This window comes from Branchiostoma belcheri, unplaced genomic scaffold (assembly GCF_001625305.1).
Source record: "Branchiostoma belcheri isolate BF01 breed outbred unplaced genomic scaffold, Haploidv18h27 scaffold181, whole genome shotgun sequence".
Taxonomy (NCBI): Eukaryota; Metazoa; Chordata; class Leptocardii; order Amphioxiformes; family Branchiostomatidae; genus Branchiostoma; species Branchiostoma belcheri.
In genome coordinates, this window is record NW_017803280.1 from 8,961 (window position 1) to 30,160 (window position 21,200).

Here is a 21,200-nt window from a genome sequence, read left to right on the forward strand (position 1 = left end):
AGGGGACATACAGGTGACTACCCCGCAACCAGCAAAACAGCCCCCCGGTACCGCCTACGACCACTGGCGGTACCCAGCACAGGACTGCCTGGCTTTCCGTGATCATTCTGCCCCGGCGCGATGAGTCCGGAATCAACCCGCAGGCGGTTGATGCGAACACGGGACAGCGATGTCCGTTGACTGGCTTTAATGAACGATTTGGGTGTATGATCCAGGTATGCGGCACTATGATCATAGATGGTGCGACCATTAAACGCCACTCCAAGCCGTAGGCTTGGCCACCCTGCCCGTTCCCTGGAATGCCTGACCCGAAGTCACCCTGCATGTGGAAGTTTCACCCTCATCGTTCCGTACGATCGCACGATCCACCAAGCCAGTACGAGGACATGATCTCCCGCGGGCTCTCACACTCACGACAGGGGATAGCGCACAGATGCTAACAACAGCCTACCGTCTGACCAGTTTTTGAGCACCACGTATTTCTGGGCACTCACTGATATCCAAATGCACAGCAGGTTACTGCACCTGTTACCTCAGACGACATGTGTGCATATTAATTATATTTAGTTATATCAATTATATATTTTTATCAATGTAACTGTCGGCCTCTTGCCCCTGTACTGGAGCATAAAAACAAAACACATTCTCAGGCCATGTTGTCTTTTCCTGACCCCTGTACTGGGATTTTAGGTGCTGTTCTATGTGACGTTCTATATGGCTCCTGTACTGGGACACCATCTACTGTTCAAACTTGATCATACGACAAGCCAAAAACAGCAATCAGTTGCAATTACATACATCATAGCAGACATTTTATCATTATGTGTGCCATTGAGAATAAATTAAGAATAAGATTTGATTAGTTGCTATTACATTATGTCCTTTTTGCGGGCTCAAATATTGCCACTGTATTGTAACTGTCCCTGTTACTGGGACATCTAAAATGCATTGAGAAAAAAATATTCCATTATAAGTGCTGACAGGTTTCTCTGGTTCATCCTTGAAGTTGTCTTCTTTTTGGCAAAATTACTTTCATGCAGGCGCAATAGTTGCATTTGCTGCCCCATATACAAGCATATATCAATCAAACATGTAAAAATAATTGAAAAGTCATACATTGTAACTTGTAAAATTGTAAATTGTAACGTACATCTCACTTGTCCTGTACTAGGACACCTAAAACACATAATTTTTTTTTTTTTTGAATTTCACAAATTTTCTGTCCTGAATCTACTAATTATAGTATCATATATGCATAGCAATGCTTCAGCAGCAGTGACTGTTGAAAGCTAATATGAGGTTTAGGTTGCAAAAATAATTATGTGACACAAATGGCAGTCAACAGGACAATTTTGCATGCAATAAAGTTATGAAGCAATGATAACGGCACCCAACTGGTATATTCTATTTCATTGAATACATACTAGAAGAACTACAGTGTATATTGTACGATAATTCGGAAGGTTATATGGTAGTGTCAGGTGCCGATGGCAGCCAATTGAATCGTGATTGTTGTTAAACTTCTGCATGAGTGTACATACCAAAACACAGGAACTTTGTACAAGGCAAAATGTTATCAAATTGGATGTAGTTTCTGGCGCCGATGGCAGCCAACAGGTGAACTCTACAGTCTACATTTTAAAAAAAAGAAACTACTAAAAAGAAGAAAATGATTGTTAGGCCTGGGAAAAAATGTTGTGTTTCCTGTTTCCCAACCGACCCTAGAAAAAACTACAGTTTCTAGTCTTTATTGTGTGGCCCCCTGCAAGGAACATTTCGAAACAAGTTTTCGAGCTGATTGACCTTTTCTAGCTCCATGATCTGACACCTGAGTGATTAAACGTTGTACAATCGGTTTTCCAACACTGTCATCAAAAACATATTCCTGATGGAAGTTTTACTTTGTTAAACTGTTACTGTACAAGTAATGGGCTCCTTGAGATTAGTTGGATCACTTATGTAGAGATTGCCAAAGTCTAAAAAAAAGAAAAAAATACTACCTACTTTAATTTCTTTACTACCTACCGACCGGCCCTATTTTTTTCTGGACTGAAACAACAGGAAACTCAACATTTTTTCCTAGGCCTTACTTGTGTTCCAAATAAGAGGCCTGCAATTGTGATGAAAGGATAAACTGTGGATACAACATGCCAATGATGCATTAACAAGTGTCAACTTGAAAGGATATGCAAAACGCAGCGCAATGTTCTGCCTCCAAATGCCATGCCACATCGGTAGTGTTCTTGCTGTCTGCAGCCAATGAGATACATTGTAGCTGTGCACACATTGACCTGTAGTTAACACAGCATTTAACAAAAGTTATTCCAAAAATGGTATATGATAGGAAGTATTAACTGTTGTTATCATTACCTATATTTACAATACCATAAAAAAGTCAGTCACTATATTGGTATAACTTAACACCAATATTGAAACAATTCTTTTGTATGGGTCAGAATCATGGATTATGAATATGTCACTTTCTAGAAAACTAAACGGGACATACACGAAGATGTTGCGAGTGGTTTTCAATACACCATGGTGGAAACATACTACTAATGAACAGTTATGCTATATATGGTTCGTTACCAAATGTAACTACAGTAGTTAAATGTCGACGACTATGCTTGGCCGGTCATGTTGTACGTAGTGAAGTAGGCTTCTACTCTGGAGCCCTGACACAAAAAGAAGAGTTGGACGGCCAAACATAACACTTAAGAAACTTATAGAAACTGAAACAGGCTTGCAGGGCCTGGAACTTATCTCTGCGATGAAGGACAGAAAGTTCTGGAGGTCTAATTTTGTATGCTACACCTCCTCGGAGGATGATTAATGATGCTGATGAACACCAAGATTTTTTGCTGTATGTTCTAGCCAATATAAAATGCTATAAATCTTGACATGATTCTGGTGATTACAATTTTCATGGCGACCTCAAAAAAGCCTACCAAATCTAGCCACCATAACAAAATCGTGGTGCTAGGAATATTTGTTTCCTAATGTATTTATACTGTACTACAGAATTTTTTCAAACTTAAACAAACTTAATGAATTAATTTACAGCAACGCATTTCACACATTCCAGGCATCATCTGTGCTATGGGTAAAAGAGAGCTTACAGAATTTTCTGAAATGAGTAAGAAATGGTCTAGCAAAACCTACTGGCATATGCGGTGCAGTATGTCTTCTCTCCATTTGCCTTCACTGTGCTACAAGAAAAATGAAAGGGTTTTTGTTTGTCCTTGGATGTCTTACGAAATATGTGTATTTTCAGCACCAGGGACAATTGTGTTTGTGTGTGGATGGTGTTCAGCACCAGGGACAGGTGTGTTTGTGTGTGGATGGTGTTCAGCACCAGGGACAGGTGTGTTTGTGTGTGGATGGTGTTCAGCATCAAGGACAGTTGTGTTTATGCGAGGATGGTGTCAGCACCAAGGACAGGCATGTTTGTGTGTGGATGGTGTTCAGCACCAGGGACAGGTATGTTTGCCTGTGTGTGGATGTTGTTCAGCACCAGGGACAGGTGTGTTTGTGTGTCGATGGTGTTCAGCATCAAGGACAGTTGTGTTTATGCGAGGATGGTGTCAGCACCAAGGACAGGCATGTTTGTGTGTGGATGGTGTTCAGCACCAGGGACAGGTATATTTGTGTGAGGATGGTGTTCAGCACCAAGGACATGCATGTACGTGTGTGCGTGGATGGTGTTCAGCACCAAAGACAGGCATGTTTCTGTGTGGATGGTGTTCAGCACCAGGGACAGGTATGTTTATGTATGGATGGTGTTCAGCACCAAGGATAGGTGTGTTTGTGCATGGATGGTGTTCAGCACTAAGGACATTTTTGTGTATGGTGTGGACCAGTATGTTTGTGTGTTACTGGAGTTCAATGTTTGGAAACTCTCATCGAAACATGTATTGAGCAAGGTCTGAAAAGAAGTTAAGGTGCCGCCTAAGCCAGGATTTCACTCATGTGGAACGGCTGGCCGAACTTTGCCGAACGCTAATCTATTCACAAGAGGCCTCTCCTCTGTGCCCGGAGATTAGTTACACCGCCTGCCGCGCGGACCGCAGGTCATAAATCTTGCATGGACCCCAGTACTTTCTCGGGTTCAAAGACAACCTAGAAATCACGTCGCGCCCCAAATATCACATTTCAAAACAAGAGAGAGTGTTCTGTGACACGTACGCGCGGAAATGTACTCTTTCAAAGAAATTCATCGGTCGATATTCCAGAAAGATCCAGCGAAAACGCCGAGGAAAACGCTACTTGGATGATACCAACATGGGAGAGGTAAGCACTGATTTACGTGGGAAGGAAAGGTTATAATCTACATTTACCGGTAAAATGTTAGCATATGATAATATGTATACAAGACAAATAAAAATATACAATAAAGAAACAGAAGGATCGATAATCACTGCTGTAGTCCTAATAGAATGTCGATTTTTTTCCGTCAACACAATGCCTGACAATGGATCAGGCGATCCGGGGTCACTCACATTATCAGTAAACAAGCCGTTACCGAGCTGTCGGAAGCCTTGCTCACAACTAATATGGCATATATTAATAGCCTACAATGCTTATAACAATATTTGCCAGCTTCGATGCAGCTAGTATGGCCTTCCCTCTGTCTAGTTTATCTGTTTCCCTTGTTCAAAACGTAGTTTCTAGCTCTGCAGCTGTGTGTCCGCCGCCGGCCACGCACCGCATCTGGAACCTCCCCGGGGGCGCACGCTGCCAGGTCAGGCTGGGTGATTGACACCTCATTCTGCATACATTTTCGGTTCGGCAAAGTTCGGAGGGCCGTCAGCCAACCATATACCCTGTTTTTGTGACATTAATTCTCGGGATTAGTTCGTGCCATGCCATATTTGGAGTCAGGTCACGATTCTGTCACATGTGGGGCGTGTCCGTATAGCTTTACTTTCCGGCGGCCGTGCAGGGTGAGCTAGCCACGGCGTGCCAAGTTTTGGACGAAAATCAAGCACTTTTCCAAGATTTTCTCTTGACTTAAGTAAAATCTAAGCAAACTAAATCTATACGGACATGTCTTGGTATGTATAAAATTGTTTGTGACCAATTTTTGCGCAAGATTTCGATGTTTTAAGCCACTAAACTTGTCACAACCGAATGGTGATTTTCCACACCGGAAGTTCGTTTTTCAGATCATATTTTTGGTACAATCATCCATAACTTTGACAAAATAACTTTACAGCAGTTATCCCTATATTGTTTTGTACATTGTGTGTGAGTTTCATGGAATTTGGTTGATAATTGCACACGCTACAGCGTTGAGAATAGGTCAACCCCCTGCCCGCTCAGCGCGGTCTCACGAAGGTATGGCGGCGCCTTAATTGCATCACCTATCTAAAAAGCATCCCTGCAACATATCAGTTTTGCATTGAGAATATATCAATATATCTATCCATGACAAGAAATATTTTAGTAACTAGAAAAGTAACATTTGCAAAGCAAATGCATAATGTTTACCTTCGCATATGGTCTGCTCTGTTAATTCTTACTCAAATACATTCATATAAAATTATATGGTCAGACAGGAGTCTAAACCCCTCCTATAACATTGCAACATTATGTAACCCAACACCAGTTACCATGGTGACAGACATCAACAAATCAGGTCATTGGCCAGGTCAGAGGTTAGTGTTTGGAGAAGAAGAAGAGGAAGAGGAAACGTAGCAAAAACAATATGTTTTCCTTCGGTAAACATAATAAGATTTTTTTGGCTAATGTAATGGAAGAACAAAATCATTTTACTGAATTTTACAGGCAAAAGATGCAAATGGCAGGGAACAAAATGGCTATTGTGATAAATGACCATGCCTACCAACTGTATGACTGGGATGTAGTGGTGCTGAATATTCTTCTTTAACTCGGAGTCTCCTTCAAAATGCTCAATGCATATTCCTTGTCCCCTCCTTGCCACTTTGTTGTGTAAAAACCTGCAAAAAAAAAAGACATTTGAACAGCATCTGAAGATAAAGCTGTTTTAAGTATTTCACATTTGCTTCTTAGCTTTATACTTGAGGGGTCCATTACACTAAATTTCTGTATATATATCATGTTGTATTACGTGTACGTCATGTTTAAACATGCTACTTAAACATTTTACCCACCAAAAACCTGGTCGCCAATATTCATTCAGAGACTGCTTAAACACTTGTACCAAATGGCATATAGGCTATCGTGAACCAGAATCTGTGTACTACAAACTTGTGTACTCGACTCATATATCTGCAAAAACAAATCATTACCTAATATAGACCTACTTACCTTAATACACTTATTCTTGTAATTTTACTAGTAGCACTGTAAACCGTGCAGTAAAAGGTCTTAAAATGTAGTCACCAATTGATTTTAATATATTGAATGACCGTACATTCCTGTTTTAATCTACGTGATAAGAATTCTGTATTATGTTGTCTAAGATGATTGAATTGTGAAAGAACCACAATTCAGCCTATGTAAGGCTGCCAGGGTTTTTATCCTCAATAAACCATTTCATCATCATCATCAGATGATCCAACGCTATTCTCATATCTTTTATCCAAGATTTAACTTCGTACCACTGAATTTTATCAATGTAATGTACGTTTCGTGAATCAATGTAATTTTATTGATAGGTGTTGCAACGTAATTTTCCACATTTTATGTTAATTAGCAAAGATATTTCAGACACCACTTCATGTTGTACGTCTGCTATTTGCTAATAAAGTCATATCGATCGTTCATATGTTAATTTACTATGACGTCCTGCTTGACATTTTCACATATTATCACGTGAAAAGGTACCAAAAACACAAACATTTCCTCAGCATTCATTGCTTAGGTCCCTAAGATCGTGTTAGGCCACACCAAGTAAATTTTATGGATGACGTCCGCGCGCGCATTGATTTCGGCCTGTTCCTAGAAAAAAAAACAAGAAAATTTCTTGTCTGTCGTGACTCTTTGGTCATAGTTACAGGAAGTGGAATTATTCCACTTCCTGTAACTATGACCAAAGAGTCACGACAGTGCCACAAATCGTCAGATTGACGTGAAACCCGTAACGCGAGAACAGGGCAGGACGATAACTGCTGTTACACCTGATTTATTGCTGTTTTGATTACGAATAAAAGACTTCTTGCTTGTTACACTGTGTCACCTCATTCAAATTGTGCCCTAACATTTGTCGTCTCTTAGTATATTTCTTATCTAGGCATCTTGTTTTTTAGGGCTCTTCTTGTTTTTTTTTCGCCCTCTCGCATTAGATTTAGGGTCTCCAAAGGACGTCATCCATAAAATTTACTTGGTGTGGCCTTATCGACTTTTGTGCGCAAAATACCTAGACGCGAGGTAAATTTTTATATCGTCAAACGACAGAAACTCCAGCTGCGTCAAATGTTAACAAGAGGCATTTTTAAAAATGTCTGCCGAGTTTTCCCCAGAAATTGCCATGAAAAATACCCAACAGGACAGAAAATTACCACAGAATTTAAAGACTAACACTTGAAGAACATGTTCTAGACTGTTGTGAACACATTAAAGGTACTTTTACGGTAAATATTTCGCTCAAAAATGGCAGAGGAGTGTTCAACAATCTTACCTACGTCACACCACGTAAAACTCGCCCGGCTGCACAGTTGTCCACTCTTCCCTGCATTGTCGTTGTCTTTTTTCGTAAAATTACCGTAAAATGTCCCGTAATTTTTCAATCTGCCAGTTGAAGAATACCTTTACTGCATATTTTGACGAAAAATTGTCCGCAATAATGGAAAGAATAATGTTTTTGAACAATTTTTAACAGAGCATACGAATTCTCGTCTGTGCGAAATTTTCACAAATCGCGCGGTTGTGAAAATGACGTCATATGGCCAATGGAAAATTACTGAAGATAATTCAAACAAACTTTGTTGTTATTTTTACATTCATTGCAATTTTCTCTTTTGAGGATAAATTTATGGAGTTTTAGAAATATTGGCGTCTTTTTTAAAATATATTTTTGGACTGTATGTCAAGGTCACGTGGGGTATATGGCCCTCTATCCAACATGGCGGCACTTTCGGACGAAAATGTGTTGCATATCCTGCAATTTCTTTCAATAGATGACATCTTAAATGTGCAGCGAGTAAGCAGGAGGTTTCGCGGAATATGCCAGGACAGCTGCGCCAGGACAAAACTCTTTGGAGGTGAGGCTTCTTTCTTACAGTTACCGGCAAGGATCAAGCTCCTTCAGTTAGTTACAGGCAGTCTTACTTAGCCTCCACCAGGCCTTTCTACGGGAATTATACGGATTGTAGAAGTCGGCAAAAAAGATTGGCCAAGAGATTCCGGCCGCGGGGAGGTAGTTTCTTTCCCAGGCCTTAAAACTCAGTGAGTCTGTGGACTCCCGCTGTTCACATTTGTATAGCAGATGTAACGTTTTGGATGGGGAGGGGGGCACCACATTTTTTGACACATTTGTCTCTTATAAATAACTAGATGGTAATGTAACTTTATGTATGTAATGTAATTTTTTTATGTGCTCTACCCTCTACTGGAAGAATAGCTCACTGTCACCCACGGGTGGGCAGCCGGCTAAAGTAGTCAGTTGCATTGAGTTGTTAAAAAAAAAAAAATTAAACAATAAACATTATATAAGTAACGAACTGTAAAAGTCAATTAAACCTGTTCTACATCTGTTGTGTCCGATAGTATCATAACCTTCACAAAAAGGATAGATTTGAAACTCTTCCCTCTATCATATAATGCACTGCTCTTGGGTTGTTGGAAAAAGGAGTCCAGTCCGATTGGCGGAAAACTAGCAGTACACACACAAGAAAAAATTGTACCTATGGTCTTTCGTAGTCTTTTCGTAGAAACCACCAGACTGCTTTTTCCACCCCCAAATCGGACTGGACTGCTTTTTCCGCCAATCAGACTGGACTCGAGCTAGCTCCTTTTTCCAACAAGTTACAACCCACTACTCTTTTGGAGTTATAACATTGTTTTCAAATTTCTTGTCGTTCCCAGGTATACAGAGTTGCAGTCTTGTTACAGGTTGTCAGACGACCTTCTTAAGGATGTCATCAGTCACCAAGCACTGAACATACAACATCTCAGTCTCCATGGTTGCTATTGGTTACACTCCACGGCCCTCGAGGTGTTCTCACGATGTGTGAGCCTCCTGGCACTCAGGACCTGTCTCACTGTCAGGTCACCACAAAATGCCTCTCAAAAATCCTATCAGCTACCAAAGAACTGCGCTGTCTTGCCTGGGACGTCGAGGGGGGTTTCCGGCCATCATTCCTCAGCCAGCAATGTAGGGAAACACTGAAGAACTTAAAAGTCGTGAAGCAGGTCTACCCATTTGAAGTCCACCAGGACCTGTTTGGGGTCCTGACGTTCTGTCCAGCCCTGGAAAGGATCTACTTGCTAGGCAATGTGCAGCTTTCCAACGTGGCGTGCAGGACATACAACGTTCTTGAAGAAGACCAAGCAGCTGTCTCGGCAAGTAACCTTAAGGAGCTGGTCTGTTACGGGTTTGAGAACTCTGAAGTGGCATCCTCTGTGTTTAACCTGCTGACAGGCTCTATGAAGCAGGGGGATCCCCAGCCCACTCTTCACTCCTACTGTATCAGTGGGAGTCCATTTGTAACATATGAGAAGGCAGTGGGAAGCTATGCACAGGCATTTAAGCCATTTAAATCAGACCTGCTCCGGCTTGATTTGTCATTTGGGCGGGAGGGAATATGCTCGATCTCGGATCTGCAGAAAACAAAGAACCTGCAGTTCTTGAGACTGTCACACAACTCCTGCCTCCATAGTTCCGACCTGGTAACGGTCTCCACGGTATGTCAGAACCTGCAGGTGTTGAACCTGATGGGATGCTGGTACTGCTTCAGTGTAAGTCTGTCGTGTTGTGTTTTTGTCTTGCTCTAAAAGCGTATTATTTTTATTGAGAAACCTAATAGTGAAAATTTAAACTTTCTGCATGGAAATCTTCTCTGTCATTTTTACTTCACTTCCAAGTCTTCACTTTAGCAAAATGTACTTCCAGGCACACTAGCTACCCTGTATCTGCCTCAATCGATCTTGTACAGTTACTGTATCACCTATATGTGTACAGAATGTGTAACCACTGTCATTTCCCCAGATCACTCACATGCACTCTCACTCACTCACATATATATGCACTCTCACTCACATAAATTGTATGCACTCTCATTCACTCACATTTGCACTCTCATTCATTCATTCACTCTAACTCACTCACTCACTCACTCACTCACTCACTAACCCACCCACCTACCCACTTAGCTCCACATGCCTCATTGGTATATTAAAAAAACAACAAAGCCTTGTGCATTCTCTACTGTACAGAAGTCATTCTTCAAATTATACACTGTACATTTTTTCTAAAGCCACATCTGTAATGAATCTTATGAAACGCACCACTGATAATTAAAGTCTATAAACTTGAGAAAATTTAATACTGGTAACATCATCACTCATTTGTTCATTTATATCTTTAAAAACTGGATTTCCAATAAGTATCATAACATTTATAACACCTGTTATAAACTGTGCAACCTTCAAACAACAATTATTGTTTATAAATAAATTGTTTTCACAACTTTTTAATACTGCACCTCAACAACATGACTTTGCCTTGTATTATAACTACCTTTCCTTGCCAAAACTTACCATTCACTTATTAATTATAAATACACCACAAAAATTGTACTTATTCAAGACTATAGAAAGCGTATCAAATGGTTGAAAGGCTCAGAGCAATGATTTCTAGGTAACAGGTTTTGTGTCATATTTGTGCCCTAAAATACCATGCTTGTTCTAGGAATTATTTTCAACTATCATTCCAATTTTGGAAGTATAGAAAAAGTTGCAGAGGTAGATGAAGTGTTAGCAAAGGTTTCTCTTAGCACCACTGATATCCCATACTCTAATGCATGAGTAAGCGAGCAATGGACCTATACCATTATTACGTCACAGTTTGTTTACATGTTCTAAAGAACATTCTAGAACGGTCAGTTAAAGAATAAAGATCATTTCAACGTTTTCAAAGTAAGGTATGTCTGATTTTTGCTGTGTCTAGTTGTGTTGACACAGCGTTACATGCCGCATGGGTGATTTAATTGTGACATTAGACGAAAGTAGTACTGTATTAAAAGCCTTATATTAGGCTAACGCTACACAAACACACACTGCACTACGCACCCCTGTACAATATAAACGTTGATTGACCGGCATTCATTGCGGTAAACAAACTGTGACGTAATAATGGTATAGGTCCATTGCATCTATTTGGCATGAAGCATTATACAGCTGGTATTATACACCACTCAAAGAAAATTCAGCCTCCTTTGACTAGTTTCGTTTAAAATACTCTGGTACCCGGGTTTTTTTCACAGAGGGCAGATTGGCATTCAAATTAGAATGGCATTCATCTAACATGTAAGTGAGAGCTCAAATTGGATCTGTGTTAAACAATACTGTAGCAGCATGGTAAGGCCAATTTAATTTGTTGGTTCTTGGATTTTTTAAGAAAAAATATGAAGCAACAGGGCAAAAAAAATAAAAATAGAAACAGGTCTAGGCATCCTATTATAGCCCCAAATACAACAATTGGAGTCATGAATTCAACACCTAATATTAAAGTCTGGGTTAATATTTAAACAACGAATTTTGAACTTTTAATCAAACCACTGCATTGATAGATGGAAAAACTGTAACAACTAGGAAGATAAAAAAGGACTTTCCTCAACTGTTGGGAGCAAAATATGAGCATTTTTGAGTTGATTCAGAACCAGAATCTTTTTTTTTTTGCAAATCAGAAAAAAATGAAGAGGCGAATCCGAGAACCAACAAATTAAGATGGTGTGGCCTGACAGGGTTCGAACGGTTCATACCCTATGTTACGACAGCCCTATGTTACGACAGCCCTATGTTACGACAGCCCTATGTTACGACAGCCCTATGTTACGACAGCCCTATGTTACGACAGCCCTATGTTACGACAGTCCTATGTTATGTAACGCAGGAGAGGAAATAGAAACTCTAAACTCTAATAGAGAAAAAAAACTTTTCTTTATGCCTCGTTGACAATCGAAAGAGCTCAAGATTTAGCCTAAAAATCTCGAGCTTTTTTGTCAAATCTCGCGAGCCTAAGGCCGGGCTGGGACGGTGTCGGACAGGCAGGGACGGCGTCCTGAACGAAGTTTCTCTGGGTAACGGCTAGCTGATAAAAAACGAAAAAAGTATAGGTTGTTGTGATACGTTTTCCGCAATCTCCAGTGACGCAAATTCATTGAAATTGTATATAGAACGAAGCTATTTGGGTCATCAGGCGACAAAACCGCATCACCCTTGCCCGCGGACTAATACCAAGAACGCTTCGCTGGCCTACCAACTTTACCACGCCTGAAAATACTACAATCCACGGGTGTTTCGGCAAATACGAAACTATTTGCTTATCTATAACGATTACCGAGCAATGGAGAACCCTACCTACCCGACTAGGTCTGCGTTGTTTGTTTTTGTTTATGTTTTAGACTCGGGCTAGATGTTAATGTCGCATACCTAATTTAGAAGGTCAATTAAGTTAGAGCGTAAAGTTGAAATATTCCCATGAAGAATAGTATTGATGTTTTTCTTTAAGTGACAATATATTACGTGAAAATTTCCTTCGAGATCATTACACTCAATACATTTACAATTTATCATTTGGTGTCTGAACATAGCCATGATCGCGTTGAAAAAAGGGGGCATCAAAACATAGGGCTGTCGTAACATAGGGCTGTCGTAACATAGGGCTGTCGTAACATAGGGCTGTCGTAACATAGGGCTGTCGTAACATAGGGCCGACCCCGTTCGAACAGGCACTGTGAAGTTCAATCTCTACCACCCAAAATAATTATTAGGGACAAATATTTAAATGGGGACTGGTGCAAGACTATTCTGCACGGATTTGCAACCAGAGGAGCGAACTGAAGCTGAAATAGGATGAGTACAATGTTAAAATGATGTGCATGCACCACATTTTTCTATTTACTTTGCAATTACTGTAATTCATTTAATGTTCACGGTAGCAAAATTTCACGGTCTGAGAAAAATTGACACGTTCACTGAACTATATATTCAGGGTTGTGACAGGTGCAGGAAAAAGAAAGTCCAGGAATTATTTGTTAACTGTAATGATAAGTTCACGGTAGAGAAGTGACAGTGAAAATCAGTGAACATAAAAGTACAGTGAAAAAAAAAAAAAGGAATTACAGTAGTTTCATCCATGGATGTGGCACTGCCACGGGAAAAAAATGATGTGGTATTATACAAATGAGAAGTGGTATGGTGGAAAAATGAGAAATAATCACATTACATAATGCCTGTGTATCTGCAATATGCATGTTTACATATTAATGTACATCACCTGAGATCTGAAATGTTTCAGTCATCATTGATTTAACTTAAATCACAATCCAACATTTAAGCGACGGTCACAACCCGCCGTACGTGCTTTTTGTCCGTACGTCTTTTGGGAGGCTACGTCTGCCACGTTTTTTCTGAAAACGTGGGGAAGGAGTGGTGTCTACGCACGTCACTCGCACATCACTCGCACGGTTGCACAAAGTGTAAGACTGTGGTCTGCACGCCAAGTCTGGTCGTGAGCGGTTGCGAGCATCGTACGTTTCGCTAGTGGTGAGTTGTACGTGCTTACAACGTACGATCTCTGTGCGATTGCAACTTTACTGTAAGGAGGCCGTACTCACACGTGCTTCTTCCGCACGGCACGTACGGGGCACGTGAGTCGCTCGACTCGCACGCACGGGTGGTGAATCCGCAGACCGCACGTAGAAAAGTTTTACATGCACTTAAAGTTCTACGGCGTGTCTGCGTGCTCCCAAATCCGTAGGATTCCGTACGGAGATGGTACTCACCACGCACGGATGCCCTGCGTTTGGCATTTGCCCACGTTTTTGCACGTAGACAGCACGAAGAAGCACGTACGGCGGGTTGTGACCGAGGCTTTAACCTTCTTCCTGCTAAGGTTGCCTTATGGCATCAGTTTTGTGTTTGTTACAGGTTAGGTGGTGGGAAGAAGGTTAATTTTGCATCAGAGACATAACCCTTAGCCATGCCAACCTCCCTCAAAATGCAAAATAAAAACATAAAAATGCAACTATTTGACGGACATGCAGCCGCTGTCTCATTGGTCGAACCTCTAATTGCTGTTCTCTTATTGGCTAAACTGCTAATTGGTTTATTACCAACATGATCCTCCTACATACTTCATATGTGTAGATTGAAATTCATCACAAAGTAAAAGTTCCTAATGTCAACAGCTCTCATTTTTGTAAAAAAAAAATTGTTATTGCACATTTCTCCAAAATTGTTTACAATTTCTCTTACAATTTGATTTGATCTTTCATCAATATGGGCAACACACAACGGATGTGATGAAAAGATTTGTAAAAAAATTGACCAAATGGTCCTTAAACCCTCTCCTTACTAGTTTCTACTATTATAATTCATATAAACTTGGGTGCATAGATGGGATTGTAGCAAGGGGAGGGTTAATAATTGTGGTAAAAATTTGCGTATTTCTACACAAAAGTCATTGGAATTTGTAGAAAAGTGTACATTAGTAAGTATATCAAAAAGTCACTGACTTTGAAAAGCTGGTCACTGACAGAAAGTTGAGAAACATTTTCACATTGGACCTCACAAAAACATGCTTTAATCATTACTTACATCTTGTATTGGTTCTTTTGTTAATTTTTTTTTTTTGTTGTGTAAAAGTCCATTAAACAAGTCAAGTATTTCACATTGTGAAAAAAAGTATATGAAAAAGGTGGACATTTTCCTCAATATGTCCACTGATTGTAGTTGGAGGCCCATCCTTTGGTGTGGACCCATTCAGGCATGCTGTTGTGCAGGCGCACAAGGTCATCGGTGTTCACTCCAAGGTCATCAAAATGGTGGGTGGACATGGCCACCTCTACTAGTGCTTCTGGGTCTTTCATGGCAGTCTGAAATACAAGTCAGTGATGATGATCAACCAATGGAAAAGAAGAAAAAAATAAGAATTATGGATATTCTTACATGTTAACAATCACAAAACTAAAAAACTAAAAGGATAAGTAAAGTATTTTGAGTTTTGGTGCCTTTCAAGCCAAAATCCCCGCACTATATCACCGCATCCTCTTCAGGGCTCGAAATACTGGGTGCATGTGCACCTTAGTGCACCCAAATTTGGAGCTGTGCACCCAATTTTTTTCTGTGGGTGCACCAGTGCACCCAAATATTTTGGTAGCTATTTTTGTACATATTGAATGTATAGTATACAGGATATTCTTGGTATCTATTAATACTATCAGAAAAATAAAATCTTTGTTGCAGTACAATGTTCTTGATTTGTAAGATTTTGAAGTTAGCTCCTATTTCACATTCAAGCTCAGAAGATCTGTAATTAGGTTTTGTTTCATATGGTGCACCCAAAAACTTTTTTGTGCACCTACATGTATTTTTTTTTAGGTTGGGTGCACCAGTGCACCTATTCCCAAAAATGAATTTTGAGCCCTGCCCTTGGTGGAATAGGCAGGCATCAAACCTGAGCATGGATTTGGGTCAAATAACACCCCTACATTGTATGTGTGTGGGACTGGTAGGAACCAATGAATCACCTTTTGCAAAATAGGCTTTTGGGTTAAAAGTGCCCAAAACTGAAATTACATAGTTTGTCCTTTATTTCATTGAATATTTTGCAGTCTGTCAAAAGAGATACTTTCTGTATTTTTTTTTTAATGAAGATTTACCACATCTGTGGAAGGATTAACATAACAGAATGACTATCACCTCTTCAAAGATGTCAACCCAGAGACCAGACTGTAAGGTTTGAACCACTCACAACGGGAGTGTGGTGGGTTCTTTAATGTGCGTGGGCTCTCCCAAACACGGGACCTCCATTTAACGTCCTATCTGAGGGACGTCCCTATAGCTAGCTAGATACTCGTTTACACCTGAGTGAGGTGAGGAAAGTCCTGTAGAGTGCCTTTCCCAAGGGCTCAAGATCTGTGACATCGGGCAGGATTTGAACCCTCGACCTCTTGAGTCTGGGCCGAACACCCTACCACTTTTAATGCCATACGACCCTAGACAGTAGTCTTGTTGTCTTCTTACCGTAAACTCCAGATACATGTGCCAGGGGTGTGCTGTGTACCCCCTGCCATACAGCACGAAGTAGTGTTGTCTGCCGTTCAGGCCTGACGTGGGGGGCGGCACCTCACCAAACGACCAGCCCACCATGTACACATGGGGCTTGGGTGAGATGTACAGCGTCATGTGACTGGGACCTGTACAGGACAGACATGTCATGTGGCTTTAACCATCAGTATGCCAAGGCAACCTTTAGGGACCAAAGTTGTATTGTGATGTGATTAGGCAACAGGGAGAGGGTTAAATTTGCAGTAATAAACAATAAAACGATATATATCTACTTAGTATCTAAGATACTGGGTAATTTGTCTTAAACCATTAGTGCTAACTTGTACTCAGTGATAACTTTGTTATGCACTTGTAATTTGTTTTCACATTCAAGTTTCAGGAAAGATTTTTTGCAGAAAAATTTAATTTACATGTAGTACAAATGGAGGCTAATGTTATATAGGGAAGCCATATTGCCTTAAAAGCAATATATTGAAAAAAAGCACTCATCTCAAGCACTTTGATGAAGAAATGACAGCAGCATTTGATAATGCTAGAATATTAAGAAAAGAAAACTGCTACTAACAGTACACTGAAGTGAAAACGTAAGTTGAAGTTGAAGTACAAACCTATGACTTCAAACTGCAGTCTGGTCCGGCCGCCGTGTGTTTCCCGGGAAACCAGCTTCATGGTTCCCGGGTTCTCTAGTGCTGGGAGCTCATTGGCTGGGATGTGGTTTATCGACCTGGACCTGTGCATATTAAACAACAACAAGAAGTTCAAACTGCAAAAAGAAAACTTCACATGCAGATCAAGGCTCCAAATACTGGGTGCATGCACCTTAGGCCCCATTTCTACTAGGATAAAATTGTTCGGATTGATCCGGCTCGATGCAGGATTGAAGCCTCGTTGCTAACAATTTAGGTACGAAAAATTGGAGCTGTACACTCAGGTATTTCTGATGTCTACCTGCACTGGACCATATATTTGGTTTATAGTAGGTGTGTGCAGATTTTTCTTTGTTGTATAACAACATAGGATAACTGTAACAACTGAATGTCAATGGTTTTTGAACAGTTGTTAGACTAAGTACGATCCATACATTTCAAAGTCTGAGTGGTGCAGGTAAAATTTGTTGGATGTGCGACAAAATTTGAGGTGATCAACAGTTTGTGTTGAACAAAAGTCTAAAAGTATAACCTATGTATAATGTAATATTGTTAGTAATTGATGTAATTAATATAATCTTATTGTATGTATGTAATGCTCTTTAATGTTGACAAAACAGTTTTCTTTGATAGTAGTTAGAAGTGGATGTAAATAGTAGTTACATGCACATGTTGTATAATATGATGTTTGTATTTTATAATGTGTGTCATGGCAGGACTCCAGGAAGAGTAGTAGCGTGTTACAAATGTATGTCACTAATTGGAGATTCCACAAACAAACAAACAAACAAACAAACAAACAAACCTGATAAAGGACATGACAGGGAAGATGTAGGGTACCCCACAGTACGGCCCTTCACATGGCCAGTTCACAGCCTGCTGAAACTCTGGGACCTGAAATGAAATAAAAAGATACCTACAGTGGGTGTCACTGGAAGACAGAAGAAAAATTTCCAGACTATGCATGATGTACAAAATGACTAATAAACTGGTGGACACCCCAACCACTAAGTACCTAATACCAGCCCAGAAGAGAACAATTTTTTATAGCCATGCCTTCAAGTACCAGAGTTATCAAGTGAACCAAGGATTGAGGTGTTCAAAAATTTGTTCTTTCCTAGAACTATCGCAGAGTGGAACTCACTGTCACCAAATACAGTAGGGGTATTGTCATTAGATAGCTTAAACAATGTTTAGAGTTAGATGTTCAAGGGTAAGGTGTAACACATTGTTCGGTGTGATGTAGCCAGCAGCCGCCGTGCCGCGTGCCTGTTAAGCTGGTGTGTTATGCCAAAGTGTGATTATACCAGCTATACAGATACAGATACAGACCTCAGGAGTCAGGTAGGTCAGCCCTGTGTAGTCCATACTGATGAGTCCGATCCAACAGTCATGGCGGCTGACTTCTCCTGTTACCTCGTGGGTCGTTCTACAGTAGTGCTGGAGATGGGAGAAATTACTAGGGCATTACAGATATATATTGCTAAATAAATGTAACTACATGTATATAATGAAATAAAGACTAGGCTTTAACTTCCAAGTGAGACTTACCCCAAATTTTCGGTTGACTCCATTCACTTTGTTCACGGAATGGACCCGTCTACTCTTGTAACGTGACGTCGTTGCATATGTGTCTGGCAGTGCAATTTTACGGAATACAGTGCAAGTTTACTAGTATACAGTGCAAGTTTACTGAATACAGTGCAATCGTATTAGAATACAGTGCAATTTTACAGAATACAGTGCAATTGTATTAGAATACAGTGCAATTTTACTAGTGACGTTGAATCACATGACTTGGACCCTGCTTTCCCTTGAGTTTCAAGATGGCGGACGCCGCTGACTCACATATTTCTGTCTTTTTCGAGCGAATTTGAAATGATTCCTGTGCAGTAACATGCCCTGTGTGTACTACGTAGTGATTTGACTAAAGGTCTATCTACGAGAATGGTTAAAAAAAACACAGAAATATCCTGGAAAACCGGGTCCAGGTTACGTCATTCAATGTCACTAGTAAAATTGCACTGTATTCCGCAAAATTGCACTATATGATTGCACTGTATTCCGTAAAATTGCACTGTATACTCTGGCACCCCTGAATGTATGATACATACCTGCAATATGAGCCGTTTGGGGGTAGGGTTGTCCCTGTTACCGGAATAAGGAAACCCGTAACTACTGAAGGCCAGGGCAAAGGTCACAACAATGGCGGCTCCCAGGCCAAAGGTCAACCTCTTCACCGACTTACTGATGTAAACTATACTCAGCTGTGAAAGAGAAAAAGATTTCCATTGATAATCTTTGTAATATTTGTCTTCTATCCTGTCAAAATGTGGTATGCCCAGTGTTGGAACACAATGTCCTTTGAGGTAAGGCCATGTTGATTTGATTATATGGATGACATCCCTGCATGCATGAATTTTCGGCCATTTAAAAAAAAAGGTTTTCAACCATACTGTAAATCGTACAAAACAGTTGCAAAATGAGCAAATATATACATGTACCGTCAGTTGCAAGAAAAATATTGGAAAACGATACAAATGTCGTAGAATGCCAAAATCAAAACGAAAAAGACGAAAAAGTAAAAGAGAATGATGATATTGAAGAGTAGATTATCCGCCATACCGTACTCTGTGTCATTTGTTCAACCTTCATGTCCACTAGGTTTCATAATGAAAGCACCTTTTTTTTTGCCAAGCTTTTTTTATTTGCACGCTCGCATCAGTTTTGGGGTACCCAGAGGATGTCATCCATATAATCAAATCAACAATCAAGTATAGGGAAACAGTTACTGTAGCTCTTTTCTCAAATGTTACAAACAAAATTTCTAATTTCGTATGAAAGGTAAGATACATGTACAAAAGGTATTTTGAGCTATACATGTATATGGGGTACCTAAATTGTGCAACTCACTGCACTTGCCACCATAATTGTGAAAATTAAGTTTTGTGAACATGTCATTTTCTTTCTGTAAAATTTTGCTATCCTAAAGAAAGCGACTTACAGTAAATCATAATTAGACTCACTAGATAACAGGATAACACAATTGTTGAGAGCACAGCGAGGCTGGCCACGACAAAGTCGGGCGCGACCTCTGACCCGGAGCGGCCCATGATGGGGATGAAGAGGACGAAGACGTGCCAGACGCCGTACACCGTCATCACCATGGGAACAGACACGCCCAGCAGGTGGTACAGCATGAAGGAGTCACGGTCTGTGGGAGGAGGTTAGATAACAGTTAAATGAATGTCAGACCTTTATCATACAGTGTCAGGAATCCAAACATACAAACTCCCCCTAAAACAATACTTCCAGCCCAGAAGCAACAAACGTTTGGAGTATCCTTGCTGCTTCAGGGCAGGCCTGTATGTCATGTGGCCTGATGCAGTGTCTGGAATCCAAACATACAAACTCCCACCAAAACAATACTTCCAGCCCAGAAGTAACAAACCTTTGGAGTATCCTTGCTGCTTCCGGGCATGCCTCATGAGGGTGACCCTGACCAGTAGTGGACAGACAAGCCACAGCAGAGTATACCCCGTGATATGTCATGATTCCCATACAAACTCTCCCTAAACCAGTGCCACTCAAAACAATACTTCCAGCCCAGAAGCAACAAACCTTTGGAGTATCCTTGTTGCTTCAGGGCAGGCCTGTATGTCATGTGGCCTGATACAGTATCTGGAATCCAAACATACAAACTCCCCCTAAAACAATACTTCCAGCCCAGAAGCAACAAACCTTTAGAGTATCCTTGCTGCTTCCGGGCAGGCCTCATGAGTGTGACCCTGACCAGTAGTGGACAGACTAGCCACAGCAGGGTGTAGTAGGCAGAGCAGACCCCGCGATACGTCATGATCCCCAGCAGACTGACCCAAAACAGCAGCACGGAGTCAAACACCAGCTCCTCCAGCACCCAGCAGTCTTTTATATTCTGACAACAGAGCAGGAAATCACACTGAATCAGGTTTCACATAAAAGGAAAGATGCATAGCGTACATGATTGTGCATAAGCCAGGCCTTTTCTATAGTTCTAATGGACCAAACATTTGTGAAAGCACTATACAGCAGGGGACTAGTTCACATGTACTGGACAGGTGTGTGTTTAGATACCATACTCTTTCCCACAACAGCCCCATGTTTTAATGCCCCTATGTTCTGACGCCCCTATGTTCTGATGCCCCTATGTTCTGACGCCCCTATGTTCTGATGCCCCTATGTTCTGATGCCCCTATGTTCTGATGCCCCTATGTTCTAATGCCCCTACATGTATGTTCTAATGTCCCTATGTTCTGATGCCCCTATGTTCTAATGTCCCTATGTTCTGATGCCCCT

General features: G+C 40.7%; 1 protein-coding gene, 1 long non-coding RNA gene and 1 pseudogene across 2 annotated transcripts in view; 1 reads left to right on the top strand and 2 right to left on the bottom strand.

The window, feature by feature from the left end:
* Nucleotides 1–2,038: 2,038 nt before the first annotated feature.
* Nucleotides 2,039–7,751, bottom strand: LOC109467543. The gene is made up of 4 exons (XR_002140085.1): nucleotides 7,604–7,751; nucleotides 5,846–5,960; nucleotides 3,163–3,209; nucleotides 2,039–2,291 (listed from the first exon to the last, which is right to left on the bottom strand). It is a non-coding gene; the product is annotated as an uncharacterized LOC109467543 (long non-coding RNA).
* Nucleotides 7,752–8,047: 296 nt separating this feature from the next.
* LOC109467533 lies at nucleotides 8,048–10,015 on the top strand (annotated as a pseudogene).
* A 4,009-nt stretch (nucleotides 10,016–14,024) lies between these two features.
* The window catches only part of LOC109467553 (endoplasmic reticulum metallopeptidase 1-like), a 17,059-nt gene continuing 9,883 nt past the window's right edge, over nucleotides 14,025–21,200 (bottom strand). Inside the window, exons 10-17 of the mRNA XM_019765576.1 lie at nucleotides 20,607–20,799; nucleotides 19,892–20,079; nucleotides 18,980–19,132; nucleotides 18,198–18,305; nucleotides 17,671–17,759; nucleotides 16,827–16,948; nucleotides 16,174–16,346; nucleotides 14,025–15,023 (exon numbers count right to left, since the gene is read on the bottom strand). Of these exons, the coding sequence (XP_019621135.1) occupies nucleotides 14,859–15,023; nucleotides 16,174–16,346; nucleotides 16,827–16,948; nucleotides 17,671–17,759; nucleotides 18,198–18,305; nucleotides 18,980–19,132; nucleotides 19,892–20,079; nucleotides 20,607–20,799 (1,191 nt within the window). The 3' untranslated portion in view covers nucleotides 14,025–14,858. The remainder of the gene's footprint in view (nucleotides 15,024–16,173; nucleotides 16,347–16,826; nucleotides 16,949–17,670; nucleotides 17,760–18,197; nucleotides 18,306–18,979; nucleotides 19,133–19,891; nucleotides 20,080–20,606; nucleotides 20,800–21,200) is intronic.